Here is an 18,674-nt window from a genome sequence, read left to right as displayed (position 1 = left end):
AAATAAATAAAATCTTAAAAAAAAAAAAAGAAGATGTGGTATATATATCCAGTGGAATACTATGCAGCCATCAAAAGAAATGAAATCTTGCCATTTGCCACGACATGGATGGAACTAGAGGGTATTATGCTGAGCAAAATAAGTCAATCAGAGAAAGAGAATTATCATACGCTCTCCCTGATATGAAGAATTTGAGAGGCAACATGGGGAGTTTGGGGGATAAGGAAGGAAAAAATGAAACAAGATGGGATCGGGAGGAAGAGAAACCATAAGAGACTCTTAATCTCACAAAACAAACTGAGGGTTGCTGCGGGGAGGGAGGTAGGGAGAGGATGATTGGGTTGTGGACATTGGGGAGGGTGTGTGCTATGGTGAGTGCTGTGAAGTGTAAATCTGGCAATTCACAGACCTGTATCACTGGGGCCAGTAATACATTATATGTTAATAAAAAGAAGAAAAAGAAAAAAAGAAAAGAGCTCTCATGGTGCTTAGGAAAGGTAGTCTATTATTGTCTCTTATGCTTGAATTGTTTTGTAAAACACCACTAATGTTGACATGGGTCATAAAAACAGCTAATGTGACAATAAAGATGATTAAAAATTGTATGTGTTTTGGAAAGAAATAATGCATTAAAAGGAATAGTTTCTTTCTTTTAGGTGCATTGTTACATAAAATATAAGTACTACAATAGAGACTCTGAATAGTTGGGGGATCTGATGTACTGGTACTTTGTTGCAACAGTTTTATAAAGAGATTCCTGGTTGTAGGCTTTCCTTAAACCATGACACATCAGTTATTTCAAAGTTGGGGTCCAGTCTGATTTTTACAAAGCATAGAACTAATTGGTAGCCTTTGCTTTATTTGGCATCTTGTTTACATTTCTGTATTTTTCTGATGACCTAACTTACCTGTGAAACCATAAAGGAAGGCCCTGGTTGGATAAGGGGTCAGTGGATGGTGTGAGGGAGAGCCTTCTTTCCTGTCCTCTGGTACCTACACTGTGCCTTTTTTATTTCTGTTTTTCACGGTGGGAAATTGTCTGCACTCACATCCAGCTCGTGATTATTAGGTGACTGAAAATGCATTATTAAGAGAAAGGTTGTGGCTTTGGAGCTCTTTCCTTTTGTGTCTTGCAAGCCTTCCTTTCCATTTCTCCACTAACACATGAGTAGCTCTAGAATTTGAGATTCTGAGAATATGTTGCATGAGTAAACACATTTCTCACAAAGTCCTAACTGGAGATTTCACTCAAGGACAAGGATGGATGTATCCTCCCCTGTTTGATAGAAAGCAATCACTTGATGGTCTGTTTCAGACTGACTGCCCTATAGGACTTTCCATGAGTATCCTCAAAGAGAATCCATGTTTCCTTGAGAAAAGTAGAGAGAGGTATGCTGGAGCAGTTTCAAAGAGCCTCCCTGGAGGGGCAAAGGTTGAACCAAGTAAGGGTAGGGAAGAGTAAGGTCATTTGATGGAATCAAAAGCCCAGAGCAGAAAGTGGCCATGGCATGTAGTGAGGACACAGGTCCTTCCTGTCAGACAAACTGATAGGAGGAATGAGGACATGCTTGTTTTCAAGTCACAGGAGACAATGGCTAGAAGTGGACAGGAGGACCCAGTTGTCAGAGTCCTTTAAAGCCACACCAAGTTTATGTCGTCTGCTCTAGATAATGAGAGAGCAGTGGACATTCCTGAACTCCAGACTGTGGTGACAAGATTAGTGTCCAAACAACATTGGGAAGATCATTAGAGAGCCTGGTTAGGTAGTTTTCAGCAGTAAAATGGGCATTGGTTTGCAAACACTTCATCAGTCATGATTCCACCTCCGGTTTCCTTTGTAAATGTTTAGAAAATTGTTTTCTAACTGTGAGAAGAGTTGTGTGGGTTTGTCCTTCACAAACTAATCCAATGCCTTTGTTATCCTCATATATTTCATTGTAGCGTGACCTCCTTAGGTAAGACTGCTATGATTTTATTAAATAACAAAAGCCATATTGGACCTTCCCCCCCCCCACTTCTTCCCTGGTCCAAAAAGTTTTACAGCTTAATGTTCAGAAGCAGGGAGAATATTAATTTTAAAGAGTCAACATTTTGCAAACATTCTTCGAGGAAGTCTGCTCTTGGTTTTGAGAAAACATTTCAGTGAGCATGTTTGCCCAAAGGAAACACCAAAATTCTGTTCTGACATTAAGTTTCTCAGCACTGAAAGTTTTTATTTTAATTTTTAATACCATGTCAAGAAATTTTGCAGACAATGGGCGCCTGGGGCTCAGTGTGTTAAAGCCTCTGCCTTCAGCTCAGGTCATGATCTCAGGGTCCTGGGATGGAGCCCCACATCAGGCTCTCTGCTCAGCAGGGAGCCTGCTTCCTCCTCTCTCTCTGCCTGCCTCTCTGCCTACTTGTGATCTCTGTCTGTCAAATAAATAAAAATCTTTTTTAAAAAAAGGAAAAAAAAAGGAATTTTGCAGACAAGTGCAGAACTTTAGTTAGTGCAGAGTTGTATCTCTGTGAAATTGATAATGTCACCTGTGTTTAATGTAAATCTTTTATTTTTCCTTCAACTGAGCCCCAGAGGGGAGGTTGGTGTCTGGCTCCAAGTTTTGAGGACATTCCTCAAAATAGTACTCCTACATGGACAAGGAAAGATGTCAGGTTGGGGACTTTCAAGGAAAGAGAGGATGTATCCAAGTCTCCCAAGTAGGGGCATGACCTCTGGACTCCAGGAACATTAATATTGGCCACATCCAAATGCATTCTTTTTCACATTGTAGTTTCTCTTTGTTCACTCTAAGTCTGGATAAAAGTCTAGAGTCTGGACTTGGCTATGCTTTGGGGAAGCAAGGAAAGGGCTTCAGTCTCCACCAGCCTTAGGGAGAACAGAGAGGACAGTAGCCACCCAGGGAAGCTACTGTCCTCTCTGTGCTCCCTAAGGCTGGTGGTATCTCAGGACCCCAAGATCATGACCTGTGCCAAAGGCAGATGCTTAACTGACTGAGCCACCCAGGCGCCCCTTGTTGTGAAGTTTTAGATAAGTTTTAAAGATTGATTCCAATTATCTATCTGACTTTTTGTCTTTAAAGAATGCTATTAAATAGCTAAGCATAATTACCCCTTACCTAAATCATGATTCCCTTATACTTGAGAAGTAAAACTATGTGATGCTTTTAGCTTTTGACATAGTCCCCATCACATGTGCAGTTAGGAAGGTCACCCCTTCTGTTCTCCACTGAAGTGCTTCTTACTAGAAATCCTCCACATCTTTTTCGAAGTCTCTAAGCACAGGTTTACATGTGGGTAAACTTACCCAGTTTTACCCTTATCATCACAGCTCTTGGCTGACCACCGTTTAATGTTCTAATTAGATGGTAGTCTAGGGGTGTTTTCACCATGCATCCTGACATTCTGGCATAAAATACTTTGAGATTTGGCTACCAATAACTCTCATGACCTGGAATCTTACATAACTGAAGTCCTGAGTTTGGATTTTTGCCCTTAAAAAAGTTTAGTTTTGGGACGCCTGGGTGGCTCAGTTGGTTAAGCAGCTGCCTTCGGCTCAGGTCATGATCCCAGCGTCCTGGGATCGAGTCCCACATCGGGCTCCTTGCTTGGCAGTGAGCCTGCTTCTCCCTCTGCCTCTGCCTGCCACTCTGTCTGCCTGTGCTCACTCTCACCTCTCTCTCTATGACAAATAAATAAAATCTTTAAAAAAAAAAAAAAGTTTAGTTTTGTTCCAGCAAAAGTAATTAATATAAGCTTCTTTAAGGCAGAAGTCAGGTCTTCCCATTCTCTCTCTCTCTTTTTTTAAAATTTATTTTAATTAAATTAAATAAATTTAATTTATTAAATAAATTAAGATTTATTTAATTTTAATTTATTTGACAAGTAGGCAGAGAGGCAGGCAGAGAGAGAGAGGAGGAAGCAGTCTCCCTGCCAAGCAGAGAGCCCGATGCGGGGCTCGATCCCAGGAACCTGAGATCATGACCTGAGCTGAAGGCAGAGGCTTAACCCACTGAGCCACCCAGGCACCCAGGTCTTGCCATTCTTTTTTCTGTTCTTTTCTGCTCATGTAGGTCAGGCAGTTAGGAGAGGAATTCAGCAAATGTATTGTCAGGGACTGATGCTCAGGAACATCCCTGAGACTCAGGAACATCCCTGAGACTCAGAACGCTCAACCTGTAGCAACACTGCACCCAAGCAAGGTTTTGGCAAGTGGCATCCATAGAAGTTACCCTCCTATTTTAAGGTTCCCTCTGGTTAAGTCCTTCATTTCGTCAACATTTAATGAGCACCCACAATGAGCTGGGACCTCAGAGCTGAATAAAATAAGCCTGCCGCTCCATGATGTCAAGGTATAATAGGGGAAAGGCACTTTCACCAGTAATGATTATACAGTGTGGTAGGTTCATGATAGCAGTAAGGCATCCCTCTGTAAGGCTTTTGTTTCGTTAGAGTTACTGAGGAAGAAACCATTATCTGAGCACTTAAAGGACATATTGACCGTCTTTCTGGTCACTTTTTTGTACTCAAGGAAGGGCTCATGAGACAGTGGGGAATGTAGATTCAGTTGGATGTTGGGCGGAACAAAGGTTGCTAGGTCTAGAATAGAACTCTTCGGGGTCTGTTTCCTCATGCAGAATTTGGGAGGTCTTATAGGACGGGAGGTAGGATAAAATTAAGACAAAAAATGTAAAGTGTTTAGCACAGTGTCTCGTTCTGAATGGGTCATGTTTTTATATAGGTACTTCTGCTCTTTATAATTAACTACCCTCCAAAGCTCTGGTCCTTTAGACAGTCACTCAACAGTATATTAACTTAAAAGAATTGAAAATTAAACAGAATCAAAAAAGTTGAAAATGGGGGCACCTGGGTGGCTTAGTGGGTTAAAGCCTCTGCCTTCAGCTCAGGTCATGATCCCAGCGTCCTGATATCGAGCCCCGCATTGGGTTCTCTGCTCGGCAGGGAGCATGCTTCCTCCTCTCTCTCTCTGCCTGCCTCTCTGCCTACTTGTAATCTCTATCTGTCAAATAAATAAATAAAATCTTTTTTTAAAAAGTAGAAAATAGAAGAAAGTAAAATGAGCACTAGTCAAGATCAACTCTTGGCCAGGTTGCCCACCCTTGTCACCCAGAACCAGGGTGATCATACTGCCATGAATTGAATGGAGAACCACAAAATGGAAGGAGACCCAGGTAATAGGCCACATGAAGCCCAAAGTGATATTGTTTGAAAACAGGTATTTATTTACTTTTTAATTTAAATCTTTTCATTTCATGGATACACTTCACAGAGCAATTAGAACAACAAACATAGAAACTACTTTCCTAACGTAATGTGTAGTTTTAAGTGGGGTGAAAAACCTGGACCCTAATAGATATAAACATTTAATACTGTATATCCAACACAGTCGATGCAAGATGACATTCCCTAAAAAACAGTTACGTCAAAACTGGACCTACTGAAGACAAAATATTGAGCTGAAAGTTTCATGAGAGAATTTTAATTTAAATAAATGTTTCATAAAATATGATAATGAAATATTAAAATATTTTTATAAATGATTTCATCTATGTATACATAATCAATGAGTACATTGAAGAAGAAAAGCCCTTCCTTGCACAGTTGTACATTTCATAAGACTGTAGAGTCCCTATTAGGGCCACTGCTGCCATTGGTGTGCACTTCATATTTGCTCCACTGAACCTCCATTCCAGCTAGTGTTTGGGTATTGGCTATATTAGACTTCTTCCTATCACTACTTATTTCTTACCTCTACTTCTTCCTCTACTTGGCCTCCTTCCTTTTCTTGTACAGCTTCTTCTTCAGTATCTTCTAGAGTCCCTGGTGAGCACTGTGATATCTCCTTTCCAGCCCCAACACTGGCACCAATAATCAGACTTAAAAATATTGCCACAAGAAGTAAGGGAAATATGTACAATAGATTGCCAAGACTTTTGCTTTCAATTTTATTCTCACTGCCCCTGCCAAAATTACCACGATGAAAACTAAGACCTCTAGTTTCATCTTCACTTACATTTCCATCATCTGGCTTGCCGGGGGGACCACTGTCCACACTACCCCCATTTCCTGAAACTTTGCAGTCAGGGGGTGCATAGCCCTCCTCACAATGGCAGTGCCTTAAATTGTTGCAGACTCCTCTCCCATTACACATTTCTTGAGGTTCACAGTCATACTTGAGCACAGCACGATCAATGCAGGAGTAATTCACACAGATTTTGTTTGGGGCACAAAGGGTACCCGTGTCCACATCTCCATCATCAGGGATATCAGTAATGTTATAGACATCCATGCTCCAGCACCAGTCATCATTGTGAGCTACCTGAATCAGAGTATGGTGGGGTTTGATTGGTGGTACCCGTGTAATATTTGTACATATAAGTTTCCCACAAAATATATTCTCATCAGTGCACTTAACGTATCTAGGGACAGCAGCGGTAGGACAGCCACAGTTTCCAAACCGGTTCCCTTTTGTGTTCATGGAAATATAACAGTCTTCTGGGGCTGACCTTGCAGGTGACCCATATATATCCATGCACTGAGTATCAGGGTTCTTGCACCGGCCCATAAAACAATAGTGAATTATATCACACGATGTACCATCTTGCTTATAGTGATCCCTGGGACATTCTCCAGAGGTACCATCACAATACTCTGGGAGGTCACACTCTCCAAGAGCAGAACGACACATGAAACCCTTACGTCTCCACTGGCAATTAAAACAGCACAGTCCGTCACTACACTGTGCATGCTCATTCAGCCTACACGTTTCGTCACAGCACGGGTTATTACCACAGTCAGGTCCACAGTCACACTCCTCATTCACCTCCAACACACCGTTTCCACACGTGGCTTGCCTACGCAGGCGACCTTGGGGCCGGGGCTTGTTAAACAGGCAGGCCCCTTTGTGTTCCCGGAGGAACTGGTAGAAGTGGTCAGAGCTGCAGTTGCTGAAGCCACTTTCTTTAGTGATGTTTTCACGCATGAGGCAAAAGCGTTTATCTTTACAAGTGCAGGCCGAGTGGTCGTGCTGAATACCCAAGTTGTGCCCAAGCTCGTGGGCCATGAGCGCCGCAAACAGGAGGACGTCTTCATGGTGGAAGGATTCAACAGCGGCTGCAAAGCCTCTTGAACAGGCACCATTGAGAAATGCCTGTCCCACATCGTCTTCAGGATGATGTCCCACGATCATGTGGGCAACATCGTGCTTCACCCGGGGGAAGAGCTTCTCCTGTCTCCAGCTATTGAAATTCCTCAGTGTAACTCGCAAGTCCGCTGGGACTTCTATGAGGTCCCCCTCGGTCCAGATCTCCATTCCAGCCAGCACCACCTGGGTGTTTATGCCCCGAGTGAAGATGTTGGCCAGAGCGGTGATGTCCATTACTCTCTGGACTGTCTCATCGACGTTACTGCCCCACATCTGGAAGCGCTGGTTGCTGACCACGACAAACATCTCCACGTACTTGGTGTGTGACCAAAAGGACGGCAGTGCCTGTAGACTGCGAGGCTTCCTGCTCCCTTGTTGCCGGCTGGTGGACTCCACTTGGCTGCCTCTGGAAGTGACGCTGCAGGACACTCGAGCTTGGGGTGCCATGGTGTACAACACATGTTCAAACCGTTCGGAGGTGTCCGTGGGCTCAATGCCATAGGGTTTCCCCTCCTTGATCAGGATGCCCCTGAGGCCTGAACAGGTGTTGAGGGAAACAAAAGAACCCGGGACTCCTTCTATGTAGCCTTCGTAGTGACAGTCATGAGAGATGAAAGGCACTTTTTGCCCCAGGACCCCATTGTGGTAGCTGAAGACTGGAAAGTTATTCACAAAATAGTCTCTCTTCACCTTCAGTTGAATCACCTGCTTCTGGCCCTGCATTAATAGTGTATAGGATGCCTTTTCCCCTGGGTCTTCCCTTCCCTTGACTGTCAGACTCTTGGGGATGACTGTTTCGTAAGAAGAGTAATACACAGATCCAGGGTCACAGTACAAGCCTGGCAGGAAAATCAGTACCAACACTAGCATGATCCCCAACCTGATACACGAAGGTCCCGGCACTTCTGGTGCTCGCCTCCAGCCCTTCATTTGTGGAGCCCAGGCCGGAAGCACTCTGCCAGCCCCATAGGCAGCCACTTGGTATTTCTGTAGAGAAGACGAGGAGGAGGCAGACTGTCTCAAAGAAGCTGCCACTGACATGGCCGTTGGGAATCGGTTGATGGTGTGTGGCCTGTGTCCATCAGTAGCAGCTGTCCCTGACACAGAGACCCTCAGGCGTTAGCTCCAGATCTATGCTGGCCGCATAAAGGGTGGCTACTGCCTACCTGAGAGAAGCACAACCTCTGGCTATGTCCTTTTAGTCTTTCCGATCTGTTATCCTTCAGGTAGTGTCCTTTCTATGTGACTTCTTCCCCAGCATCAACTTCAGTGCTCCCTGGCTAAGGTCCTTTTGACATCGTGGACTGATGTACTCATGAAGGACTGCAGGCGCTAAAATGCAAGACCCTGCCTCGAGAGTGGAAACAAAACCTCCATGCCTTCTCAACTGTGCCGCACGGAATGCCCCACCCCCGCCCCTGCTGTCGTCCGTTGCTTGGCTAACTCCAAGTGTTCCAGACCAGGGGGCTTAGACATCTTTGGAGGCACACTCTGTTGCTCACTTCCCCTCCTTTAAAACTCTTGCTCCGTAACACACGGACATCATAACTCAGATTGTTCTTTGTCCCTGGATGGCATTGTAGGGATACGCGTCATCTCACAGGCCAGTCTGTTAGAAGAGGCAAGTGGAGTGGCAGCCCTGTGCCACAAGATAGACCCGAGTGCGCCGGTGACTCCCGGGGCAAGGGTCAATACCCCTGTGTTTTAACACCGTCAAAGTTTGGTTTCTCACGTTCTGTTTATAACACTGTCTAAACGTGTGTATGGGGATGCCAGTAGAGCGGCCTCCCCTTCTGGGTGAGTACCATGGGCCCATTGGTGGGTGAGTCCAGGCCCACACTCTTCACAGGATGGCCCTGACATCCTGGTATGCTAATGCTGTGCCTGTGGTAAACTAGGTATCCTGAAAGTCTCTCCTGTGTTAGAATACGGCCTCCGTGTGTTCAGTGACCAGTTCTGTCTGTTCATTTTTATTATACCCTCAGGTCTAGGAGAGTGCTTGTCCGAAAGTAGACAAACAAGAATTATTTACCAAGTGAATACATGACTCCCAGGTTATGAGTGCTGTGATGTCTCATCTGTTATGTGTTATTTGTTTGTACTTGCTTGTACACGTACTTGTTTGTACTTGCCTGTCCTGAATGGCTAAAAATGTCTTCAGGAAAACCCACAACCATGCTGACTAACGGCACATTTGTGATCTCAATATGTACCTCTTCCTACATTCGGCCAGCAGGTCACTCTCCTGACTTCTTCCGGCCTCACCTTTGGCTGAGAAAAATAGAAGCAGTCCAAAGAGTGCTTCCACGTGTCGGTGCCGGGTGAGCCCCCCTGTGTCTAGATCTTCCTCCTACTATGGTGGATCAGTTGTCCATGCTCCAGTCGAAGGCCAGTCCCTCTGCTTGCATGCGGAGTCTCCTACCCTTTTTAATTTCTCGTGGAGTTGTTTGCTTTTCCAGTTGTCCCTTCTCCCTTTTCCATCTTTTTTTTTTTTTTAAAGATTTTATTTATTTATTTGACAGAGATCACAAGCAGGCAGAGAGGCAGGCAGAGAGAGAGGAGGAAGCAGGCTCCCTGCTGAGCAGAGAGCCCGATGTGGGGCTTGATCCCAGGACCCTGAGATCATGACCTGAGCCGAAGGCAGCGGCTTAACCCACTGAGCCACCCAGGCGCCCCTCCCTTTTCCATCTTAAACATCTGTTTGTCCATAGATCCAGTCTCATTATATGCTGTAATATCTCACCCTTATGAAACCATCCTTCTCAGCCTATGTCACTCTCAGTCACATCCAGTTTCTCTTCTGTTTCATATGAGCCCTTTGACAGAGTGTATAAACATTCTTGTTCCATTTGCATCACTACTTTTTTCTTTTCTGAAATGCTTAAGTTTGAATCACACCACAAACACATGACATGCATAAAACAGAAATGTGTTTTACACTGAATTATTAAAAAGAGAACAGCTGAGCCAGACGCAAAAGGACAAATATTCTATGATTTCATGTACTTAAAAATTGTTTTATTTAAATGCAATTCAATTAACATATGGTGTATTATTAGCTTCAGAGGTAGAATTTAGGGATTCATCCGTTACATATAACAGCCAGTGCTCATTCCATCAAGTGTTCTCCTTAGTGGCCATCACCCAGTTACCCCATTACCCCCACACCCACCTATTTCCACTCCAGACACCCTCAGTTTGATTCCCATGGTTAAGAATCTCTTATGGTGGGGCATCTGGGTGGCTCAGTGGGTTAAGCCTCTGCCTTTAGCTCAAGTCATGATCTCAGGCTCCTGGGATCTCTGCTCAGCAGGGAGCCTGTTCCCCCAGCCCCCTCTGCCTGCCTCTCTGCCTACTGGTGATCTATGTCTGTCAAATAAATAAGTAAAATCTTTTAAAATATTTTTTAAAAAGAGTCTCTTATGGTTTGTCTCCCTCTCTGTTTACATCTGATTTAATTTTTTGTTCCCTTCCACTGTGTTTATCTGTTTTGTTCCTTTGATCCCACATGTGAGTGAAGTCATATGATATTTGTCCTCCTCTCTCTTATTTCGCTTAGCATAATACCCTCTAGTTCCATCCAAGTCATCGCAAATGGTAGGATTTCATTCTTTTTTTTTTTAAGATTTTATATATTTCTTTGACAGACAGAGATCACAAGTAGGCAGGGAGGCAGGCAGAGAGAGGAATGGAAGCAGGCTCCCTGCTGAGGAGAGTGCATGATGCATGGCTGGCTCCATGCAGGGCTCAATCCCAGGACCCTGGGATCATGACCTGAGCCGAAGGCAGAGGCTTTAACCCACTGAGCCACCCAGGCGCCCCAGGATTTCATTCTTTGTGATGGCTGAGTAATATTTCGTTGCATATACACATATGCACACACACACAAATATACACGCCACATTTTCTTTATCCATTCCCCTGTTGATGGACATCTAGGCTCTTTCCATATTTTGGTGATTGTGGACATCAGTGCTATAAACATTGGTGTACATGTGCCCCTTGAGATCACATTTGTATCCTTTGGATAAATACCTAGTAGTGCAATTGCTGGGTCATAGGGTAGCTCTATGTTTCACTATCTGAGGAACCTCCATAGAGTTTTCCAGAGTGCCTGTCACAGTTTGCATTCCTACTAAGAGTGTTAGAGGGTTCTTCTTCCTCCACATCTTCGCCAACATCCGTTGTTCCCTAAATTGTTAATTTTAGCCATGCTGACTGGTGTGAGGTGGTATCTCATCATGATATTGATTTGTATTTCCCTGATGCTGAGTGATGTTGAGCATTTTATCATGTGTCTGTTAGCCATTCCTATGTCTTCTTTGGAGGAATGTCTATTCATGTCTTCTGCCTATTTCTTGACTGGATTTTTTGTTTTTTGGGTGTTGAGTTTGAGAAGTTCTTTATAGATTTTGGATACTAGTATGTCATTTTTCTCGTATGTCATTTGTAAATATTTTCTTTTTCTGGTATGTCATTTGTAAATATTTTCTCCCATTCTGTAGGTTGCCTTTTAGTTTATTTTATGGTTTGTTCTTTTTAAAAAGATTTTATTTACTCATTTGATAGAGAGAGACACACAGTAGGAACACAAGCAGGGGAAGTGGGAGAGGGAGAACCAGGCTTCCCGCCGAGCAGGCAGCCTGATCGGGGTTCGATCCCTGGACCCTGGGATCACGCCCCGAGCCGAAGGCATCCACCCAAGTGCCCCCGCCTTTTAGTTTTGTTGACTGTTTTCTTTGCTGTGCAAAACTTTTTGTCTTTTTGTTATCCTTCATGTTGAAGGCGTGTCAAGAAGTTGCTGCAGCTGAGGTCAAAGAGGTTGCTGCCTGTGCTCACTAGTATTTTGATGGATTCTTGTCTCACATTTAGGTCTGTCATCTGTCTTGAGTTTATTTGTGTGTATGGTTTAAGAAAGAGACACTTCTCCAATGAAGACATACAAATGGCTATCAGACACATTAAAAAATGTTCATCATCACTAGCCATCAGGGACATTCAAATTAAAACCACATTGAGATACCACCTTATACCAGTTAGAATGGCCAAAATTAACAAGACAGGAAACAACATGTGTTGGAGAGGATGTGGAGAAAGGGGAACCTTCTTACACTGTTGGTGGGAATGCAAGTTGGTGCAGCCACTTTGGAGAACAGTGTGGAGATTCCTCAAGAAATTAAAAATAGAGCCTCCCTATGACCCTGCAATTGCACTACTGGGTATTTACCCCAAAGATACAGTTGTAGTGAAAAGAAGGGCCATCTGTACCCCAATGTTTATAGCAGCAAAGGCCACGGTCGCCAAACTGTGAAAAGAACCAAGATGCCCTTCAACAGACGAATGGATAAGGAAGATGTGGTCCATATACACTATGGAGTATTATGCCTCCATCAGAAAGGATGAATCCCCAACTTTTGTAGCAACATGGACGGGACTGGAAGAGATTATGCTGAGCAAAATAAGTCAAGCAGAGAGAGTCAAGTATCATATGGTTACACTTATTTGTGGAACATAACAAATAACATGGAGGACATAGGGAGATGGAGAGGAGATGGGAGTTGAGGGAAATTGGAAGGGGAGGTGAACCATGAGAGACTATGGACTCTGAAAAAAAACCTGAAGGGGTGGGGGGTGGGAGGTTGGGGGAGCCAGGTGGTGGGTATTAAGGAGGGCACGTATTGCATGGAGCACTGGGTGTGGTGCAAAAACAATGAATTCTGTTATGCTGAAAAGAAATTTTTAAAAATTTAAAAACAAAAATTACATATAAAGAGCCTTACCTAGAAAAAAAAAGAGGTCTGATTTCATTCTTCTGCAATGTGGCTGTCCAGTGTGAGTTATGTATCAACAAAGCTATTGTTGAAAGTCAAGATGTATTGAACCACCCTGCAACCCAGGAGTAAATCCAACTTGGTCATGGTGAATTATCCTATTAATGTACTCTTAGTTCCTATTAGCTAATTTAATATCTTGGAGAGAATTTTTGCATCTATGTTCATCAGGACTATTGCTCTGTAATTCTCCTTTTTGGTGGGGTCTTGGTCTGGCTTTGGAATCAAGCTAATGCTGGCCTCTTAGAATGAGCTTGGAAGTTTTCCTTCCATTTCAATTTCTTCAAACAGCTTCAGAAGACTAGGAATTAATTCTTCTTTAAATGTTTAGTAGAATTCCACTGGGAGGCCATCTGGCCCTGGTTCTGGTTTTTAGGGAGGTTTTTGATTACTGCTTCAATTTGTTTGCTGGTTATGGGTGTGTTTAAGTTTTCTATTACTTAAAAAAGAAGATTTTACTTATTTGTCCGAGGGAGCACAAGCACAAGCAAGGGGAGAGGCAGGCAGAGGAGAAGCAGGCTTCCTGCTGAACAAGGAGCCCAATGCAGGGCTCCATCCCATGACCCTGGGATCATGACCTGAGCTGAAGGCAGATGCTGAACCGACTGAGCCACTCGGGTGGTCGGGTTTTCTATTTCTTTTTGTTTCAGTATGGGTCGTTTATATGTCTCTAGGAATGTGTCCGTTTCTTCCAGATTGCCTAATTTGTTACCATACAATTGCTCCTAATATTCACTTGTAATTGTATTTCTTCAGTGTTGGCTGTGATTTCTCCCCTTTCGTTCATGATTTTATTTGTTTGGGTCCTTTCTCTTTCCTTTTTGGTAAATCTGGCTAGGGGGCTATTGATCTTATTAATTCTTTCAGAGAACCAGCTCCTAGTTTCCTTGTGATCTGTTGTACTGTTGTTGTGGTTGTTGTTTAATTTCTGTATCTTTAATTTCTGCTCTGATCTTTATTATTGCTCTTCTCCTGCTGGATTTAAGCTTTGTTTGCTGTTCTTTCTCAAGCTCCTGTAGGTGTAAGGTTAGATTGTGTACTTGAGACTTTTCTTGTTTCTTGAGAAGGGCTTGAATTCTTATATACAATATAAGTGCCTTTGGTTCATCCCAAAGGCTCTGAACCTTTAGTTTTCATTTTCATTTGTTTCCATGTATTTTTTAAATTCTTCTTTAATTTCCTGGTTGACCCATTCATTCTTTTGTAGGATGCTCTTCAAGCTCCATGTATTTGTGTTCCTTCTAACTTTCCTCTTGTGATTGAGTTCACGTTTTAAAGCCGTGTGGTCTGAAAACATGCATGATATGATCTCAGTCTTCTTGTATCAGTTGAGACCTGATTTGTGACCCACTCTGTGTGACCTATTCTGAAGAATGTTCCATGGGCACTTGAGAAGAATGTGTATTTTGTTGCTTTAGGATGAAACACTCTGAATATGTCCACGAAGGCCATGTGGTGCAGTGTGTCATTCATTCAAAGCCCTTGTTTCTTGGTCGATCTTCTGCTTAGATGATCTATCCATTGCCATGAGTAAGGTGTTAACGTCCCCTACTGTTATTGTACTATTATCAATGTGTTTCTTTAATTTTGTTATTAATTGGTTTATACAGTTGGCTGCTCCCAAGTTAGGGACATACATACTTATAATGGTTGGATCTTCTAGTTGGATAGACCCTTTTATTATGATATAGTGTCCTTCATCTCTTATTACAGCCTTTGGTTTAAAATCTAGTTTGTCTGATATAAAGATTGCTACTTGTAGTTTTTATCAATGTCCATTAGCATAAAACATGGTTCTTCATCCCCTCACGTTCAATCTGGAGGTGCCTTTGGGTCTCAAATGTGTCTCTAGTAGACAGCATATCGATGGGGCCTTTTTTTTTTTTAATCCAATCTGATACCGTGTGTCTGTTGATTGGAGCGTTTAGCCCATTTATATTCAGAGTAATTACTGAAAGATATTAAGTACCATTGTATTACCTGTAAAGTCGCTGTTTCTGTAGATTGTCTCTGTTCCTTCATGATCCTTGTTACTTTTGGGCTCTCTCTGCACTCAGAGGATCCCCTTTAATATTTCTTGCAGAGGCTTCAGGGTAGCTTGGTTAAGCGACTGCCTTTGGCTCAGGTCATCATCCTGGAGTCCCAAGATGGAGTCCCAAATTGGGTTCCCTGCTCGTCAGGGAGTCTGCTACTCCCTCTGACCTTCTCCTTATCTCTCTCTCTCTCTCTCTCTCTCATTCTTTCTTTCTCATCTCTCTCACTCTCCAATCAATCAATCAATCAATCAATCAATAAAATCTTTAACAAAATACATTTCTTGCATGACTGGTTTAGTGTTCAGGAGTCCCTCTCATTTTTGTTGGCCCTGGAAACTCTTAATCTTGCCTTCTGTTCTGAATGACATCATTGCCAGATAAAGTAATCTTGGTTGTGTATTTTTCCCATTTAGCACATTGAGTATATCATGCCAGTCCTTTCTGGCCTGCCAGGTCTCTGTGGACAGGTCTGCTGCCAGCCTTATGTTTCTGCCCTTGTAGGTTACAGACCTCCTGTCCTGAGCTGCTTTTAGGTTTTTCTCTTTATCTCTGAAATTTACAGGCTACACTATTGTAGGTCGAGATGTTGACCTATTTTTATTGATTCTGAGGGGCTTTCTCTGTGCCTTCTGGACTTGAGTGCCTCTTTCCTACCCCAGATTAGGGAAGTGCTCAGCTGTGATTTGTTGAAATAAACCTTCTGCACCCCCTTCATCTTCTGGGACCCCTATTATTTGAATATTATTTCACTTTATGGTATCACTGATTTCTCCAAGTCTCCCTTCATCATCCAGTAATTGTTTTTCTCTCCCTTTCTCAGCTTCTTTGTTTTCCATCATTTTGTCTTCTATATCACCGATTCTCTTTTCTGCCTCATTTATCCAAGCGGTTAGAGCCTCCTTTTTTTACTGCATCTCAGGAATAGCATTTTTATTTTTCACCCGATTAGTTTTTACTTCTTTCATTTCTATAGTAATGGAGTCTCTAGTGTCTTCTCTGCTTTTTTGCAAGCATACTTTTTAAATAATTGTTTTGAATTCTAGTTGTGACATCTTACTTTTATCCATATTGATTAAATCCCTGGAAGTGAGTAGTACTTCCTCCTGTTCTTTCTTTTGGTGTGAGTTTCTCCATCTCATCATTATGTCCAGAAAAGAATAAAATAAAGAGAGAAAAGGCAAAACAAACAAACAAACAAAAAAACCACCAGAAAAATACAAACAAAACTAACCAGAGGAAATAAGAACCAAAAAAAAAAGAAGAAATTAAACAACAAGTAAAACAGAACAAAACAATAAACTAGATGCTGAGTGTACTTTGGTTTGTTTGTTAAAAGAAACTAGATCTCAAAAATAGGAAAGAGAGAAAAACTTACATATATACTTTTGTGTATCTGTTTGTGTATGTATATCTCAATGTGTATGTATAGATCTCAAGTAGGAAAGAATGAAAAACTTTAATATATAAATATATATAATAAGTATAATATTAATTTATCTATAAATATACATTATTATATATAAACGTATGTATTTATACAGAAATACAAAATGCATATGTAAATGTAATATATAGTATAATATAATAACATATGTAACATTATATATAATAAAATTACAATAAAATAGTACAGAAGGGAACATAAATAAAGTATATATTACAAACTTCAATAAGAACCAAAAAGGAATTTAAAAAAATAAAATACCTGAAAAGAATAAAACTGAAAGACTAATGAATAATAATTTTTTTTAAAAAGCTGTGAATTCTATATACTGTCCTTCCTCAAAGCTAAAGTTTTGTGGTTCCCTATAATGGGAAAACTTGGTGCTAGCGAGTTGTTCCAGCTGGTCTTCTGGCAGAGGGGTCTGTTGCAGGGATTCTCAGGTGTCCTTGCTTGGTGGAATTGCACTGCTATTACCAGGGGGCAGGGCTCAGTGCAAGCAGCTCCAGATTGCACTGTGTTGCGCACCGTTTTGTTCTCTGAAGGCCTTCAGCACCGATGGGGTTGGGGGTATGGATATGGCCGTGCCCCGATCTCTAGCCACCGCCACCCCTCCCCCGCACTCTTCAGGGAGCCCTCACGGATGCAGTGAATCACCTCTTGTCTCCTTGGTTTCCGACGGAACCTTTTGTTCACCCGGCCTGTGACCGAGCATTTTTAAATCAGGCACCCACCCAGCTCTGAATCTCCAAACTTGACAGACTCCTGCAGTGCGAACACATGCCATTTTTCCCAGGAAAGCGGGTGCGGACCTCGCTGTACTTCTGCCTGTTGCGGTCCCCTGCCCAGAGAGCAGTCATACCACCATGAAGCAATTCACAGTTTATGGCAACACAGAGCAGAAAGCTGGCTGCTAGGTTTGCTGTTTTCACTCTGGCTTCCCGGCTCCGATCCCTGAAAATCCTGCCACACTCTGGCACCCCACTTTCTTCTTGTGACCTTGGGGATCCCGGGGCCACGCTATCCGACGTGGGATTCCACCCCGTCTCGCCACCTGAGCATCTTTAAGCCAGGGACATCCCCCACCGTAGCAGATTTCTAAAAGTTCCGATTTTGTGCTCCCCTGCTTATAATACTTACTTTGAGGGAGCTTCCTTAAGCAGGCTTCCTCCCTCCACCTATCTACCCATCTATTGCCCCGGATTCACGTCTTCATACCTCCTACCCTCCAAAAGGTGGTCACTTTCCTATTTGTAGAATTGCAGCAATTCTTTTCTCAGAGCTCCGATTAATTTTGCAGGTGTTCAGAATGAGTTGGTAACTATGTAGCTGAATTCCAGGAACCAGACGAAATTAGGGTCCCCTGCTCCTCTGCCATCTTAACTTCTCCTCTGTGATTTCCTTTAGATGAGGTTCCTCAAAAGGTGTAGTTCATAGAGAAAGTAGAATAGAGTTGACCAGGAGCTGGGGAAAAGAGTGACTGGGAGTGATTATTGTCTGATGGGTACAGAGTTTCAGTTTGGGATGATGACAGGTTCTGGAAATGGATGGTGGTGAAGGCTGTCCAGCAGTGTGAATGTACTTAATGCTACGAAACTGTACACTTAAAAAATGGCAAAGATAGTTAATTTTATGTGATGTATATTTTACCAAGGGAGGGAAACTGCTGAGTAGGGACAACCCAAATGACGTAATCAACAGTTTTAGTTCTGTAGAAATCACCCATGTGCCATTGCCAATCACAATACACCACATTTTGCTTATCCATTGGTCATCCATCGATGGACATTTAGGTTGCTTCCGTGTTTTAACTATTGTGAATAGTGCTGTTGTGAACACGGACATACCAACAGCTCTTCAAGACCCTGCTTTCAGTTCTTTGGGGCGTAAACCCAGGAGTGGAATTGCTGGTTCGTATGGCAAGTCTATTTGTGATCTTTTGAGGAACCGCAACACTGTATTCCACAGCCTCTGTACCATTTTACATTTTCACTGGCAGCACACCTGGGTTCCAATTTCCTCCATGTCCTCACCAACACAGGACGTCTTATTTTCTGTTTTTTGGACGGTAGCCGTCCTCATGAGTGGGAGGTGGTACCTCACTGCAGTTTTGGTTTGCGTTTCCCTCATGATGAGTGATGTCGAGCATCTTTTTATGTGCCCGCAGGCCATTTGTGTATCTTCTTTGCAGAAATGTCTCTTCA

At 42.8% G+C, this 18,674-nt stretch overlaps 1 protein-coding gene across 1 annotated transcript; it reads right to left on the bottom strand.

Annotated features, from left to right (window-relative positions):
- Nucleotides 1-5,246: 5,246 nt before the first annotated feature.
- Nucleotides 5,247-8,334, bottom strand: LOC125082573 (disintegrin and metalloproteinase domain-containing protein 1a-like). The gene has a single exon (XM_047698336.1). It carries the CDS (start codon nt 8,201-8,203, stop codon nt 5,753-5,755), a length of 2,451 nt encoding a protein of 816 aa, XP_047554292.1. The 5' UTR covers nt 8,204-8,334; the 3' UTR covers nt 5,247-5,752.
- Nucleotides 8,335-18,674: the final 10,340 nt, after the last annotated feature.

Source organism: Lutra lutra, chromosome 12 (genome assembly GCF_902655055.1).
Source record: "Lutra lutra chromosome 12, mLutLut1.2, whole genome shotgun sequence".
NCBI lineage: Eukaryota > Metazoa > Chordata > Mammalia > Carnivora > Mustelidae > Lutra > Lutra lutra.
Note: the sequence above shows the minus strand (reverse complement) of the source record. Positions and strands in the feature narration are given on the sequence as shown.

Coding starts and splice junctions, on each gene's coding strand:
- LOC125082573 (XM_047698336.1), bottom strand. CDS start 8,203: ATGTCAGTGGCAGCTTCTTTGAGACAGTCTGCCTCCTCCTCGTCTTCT.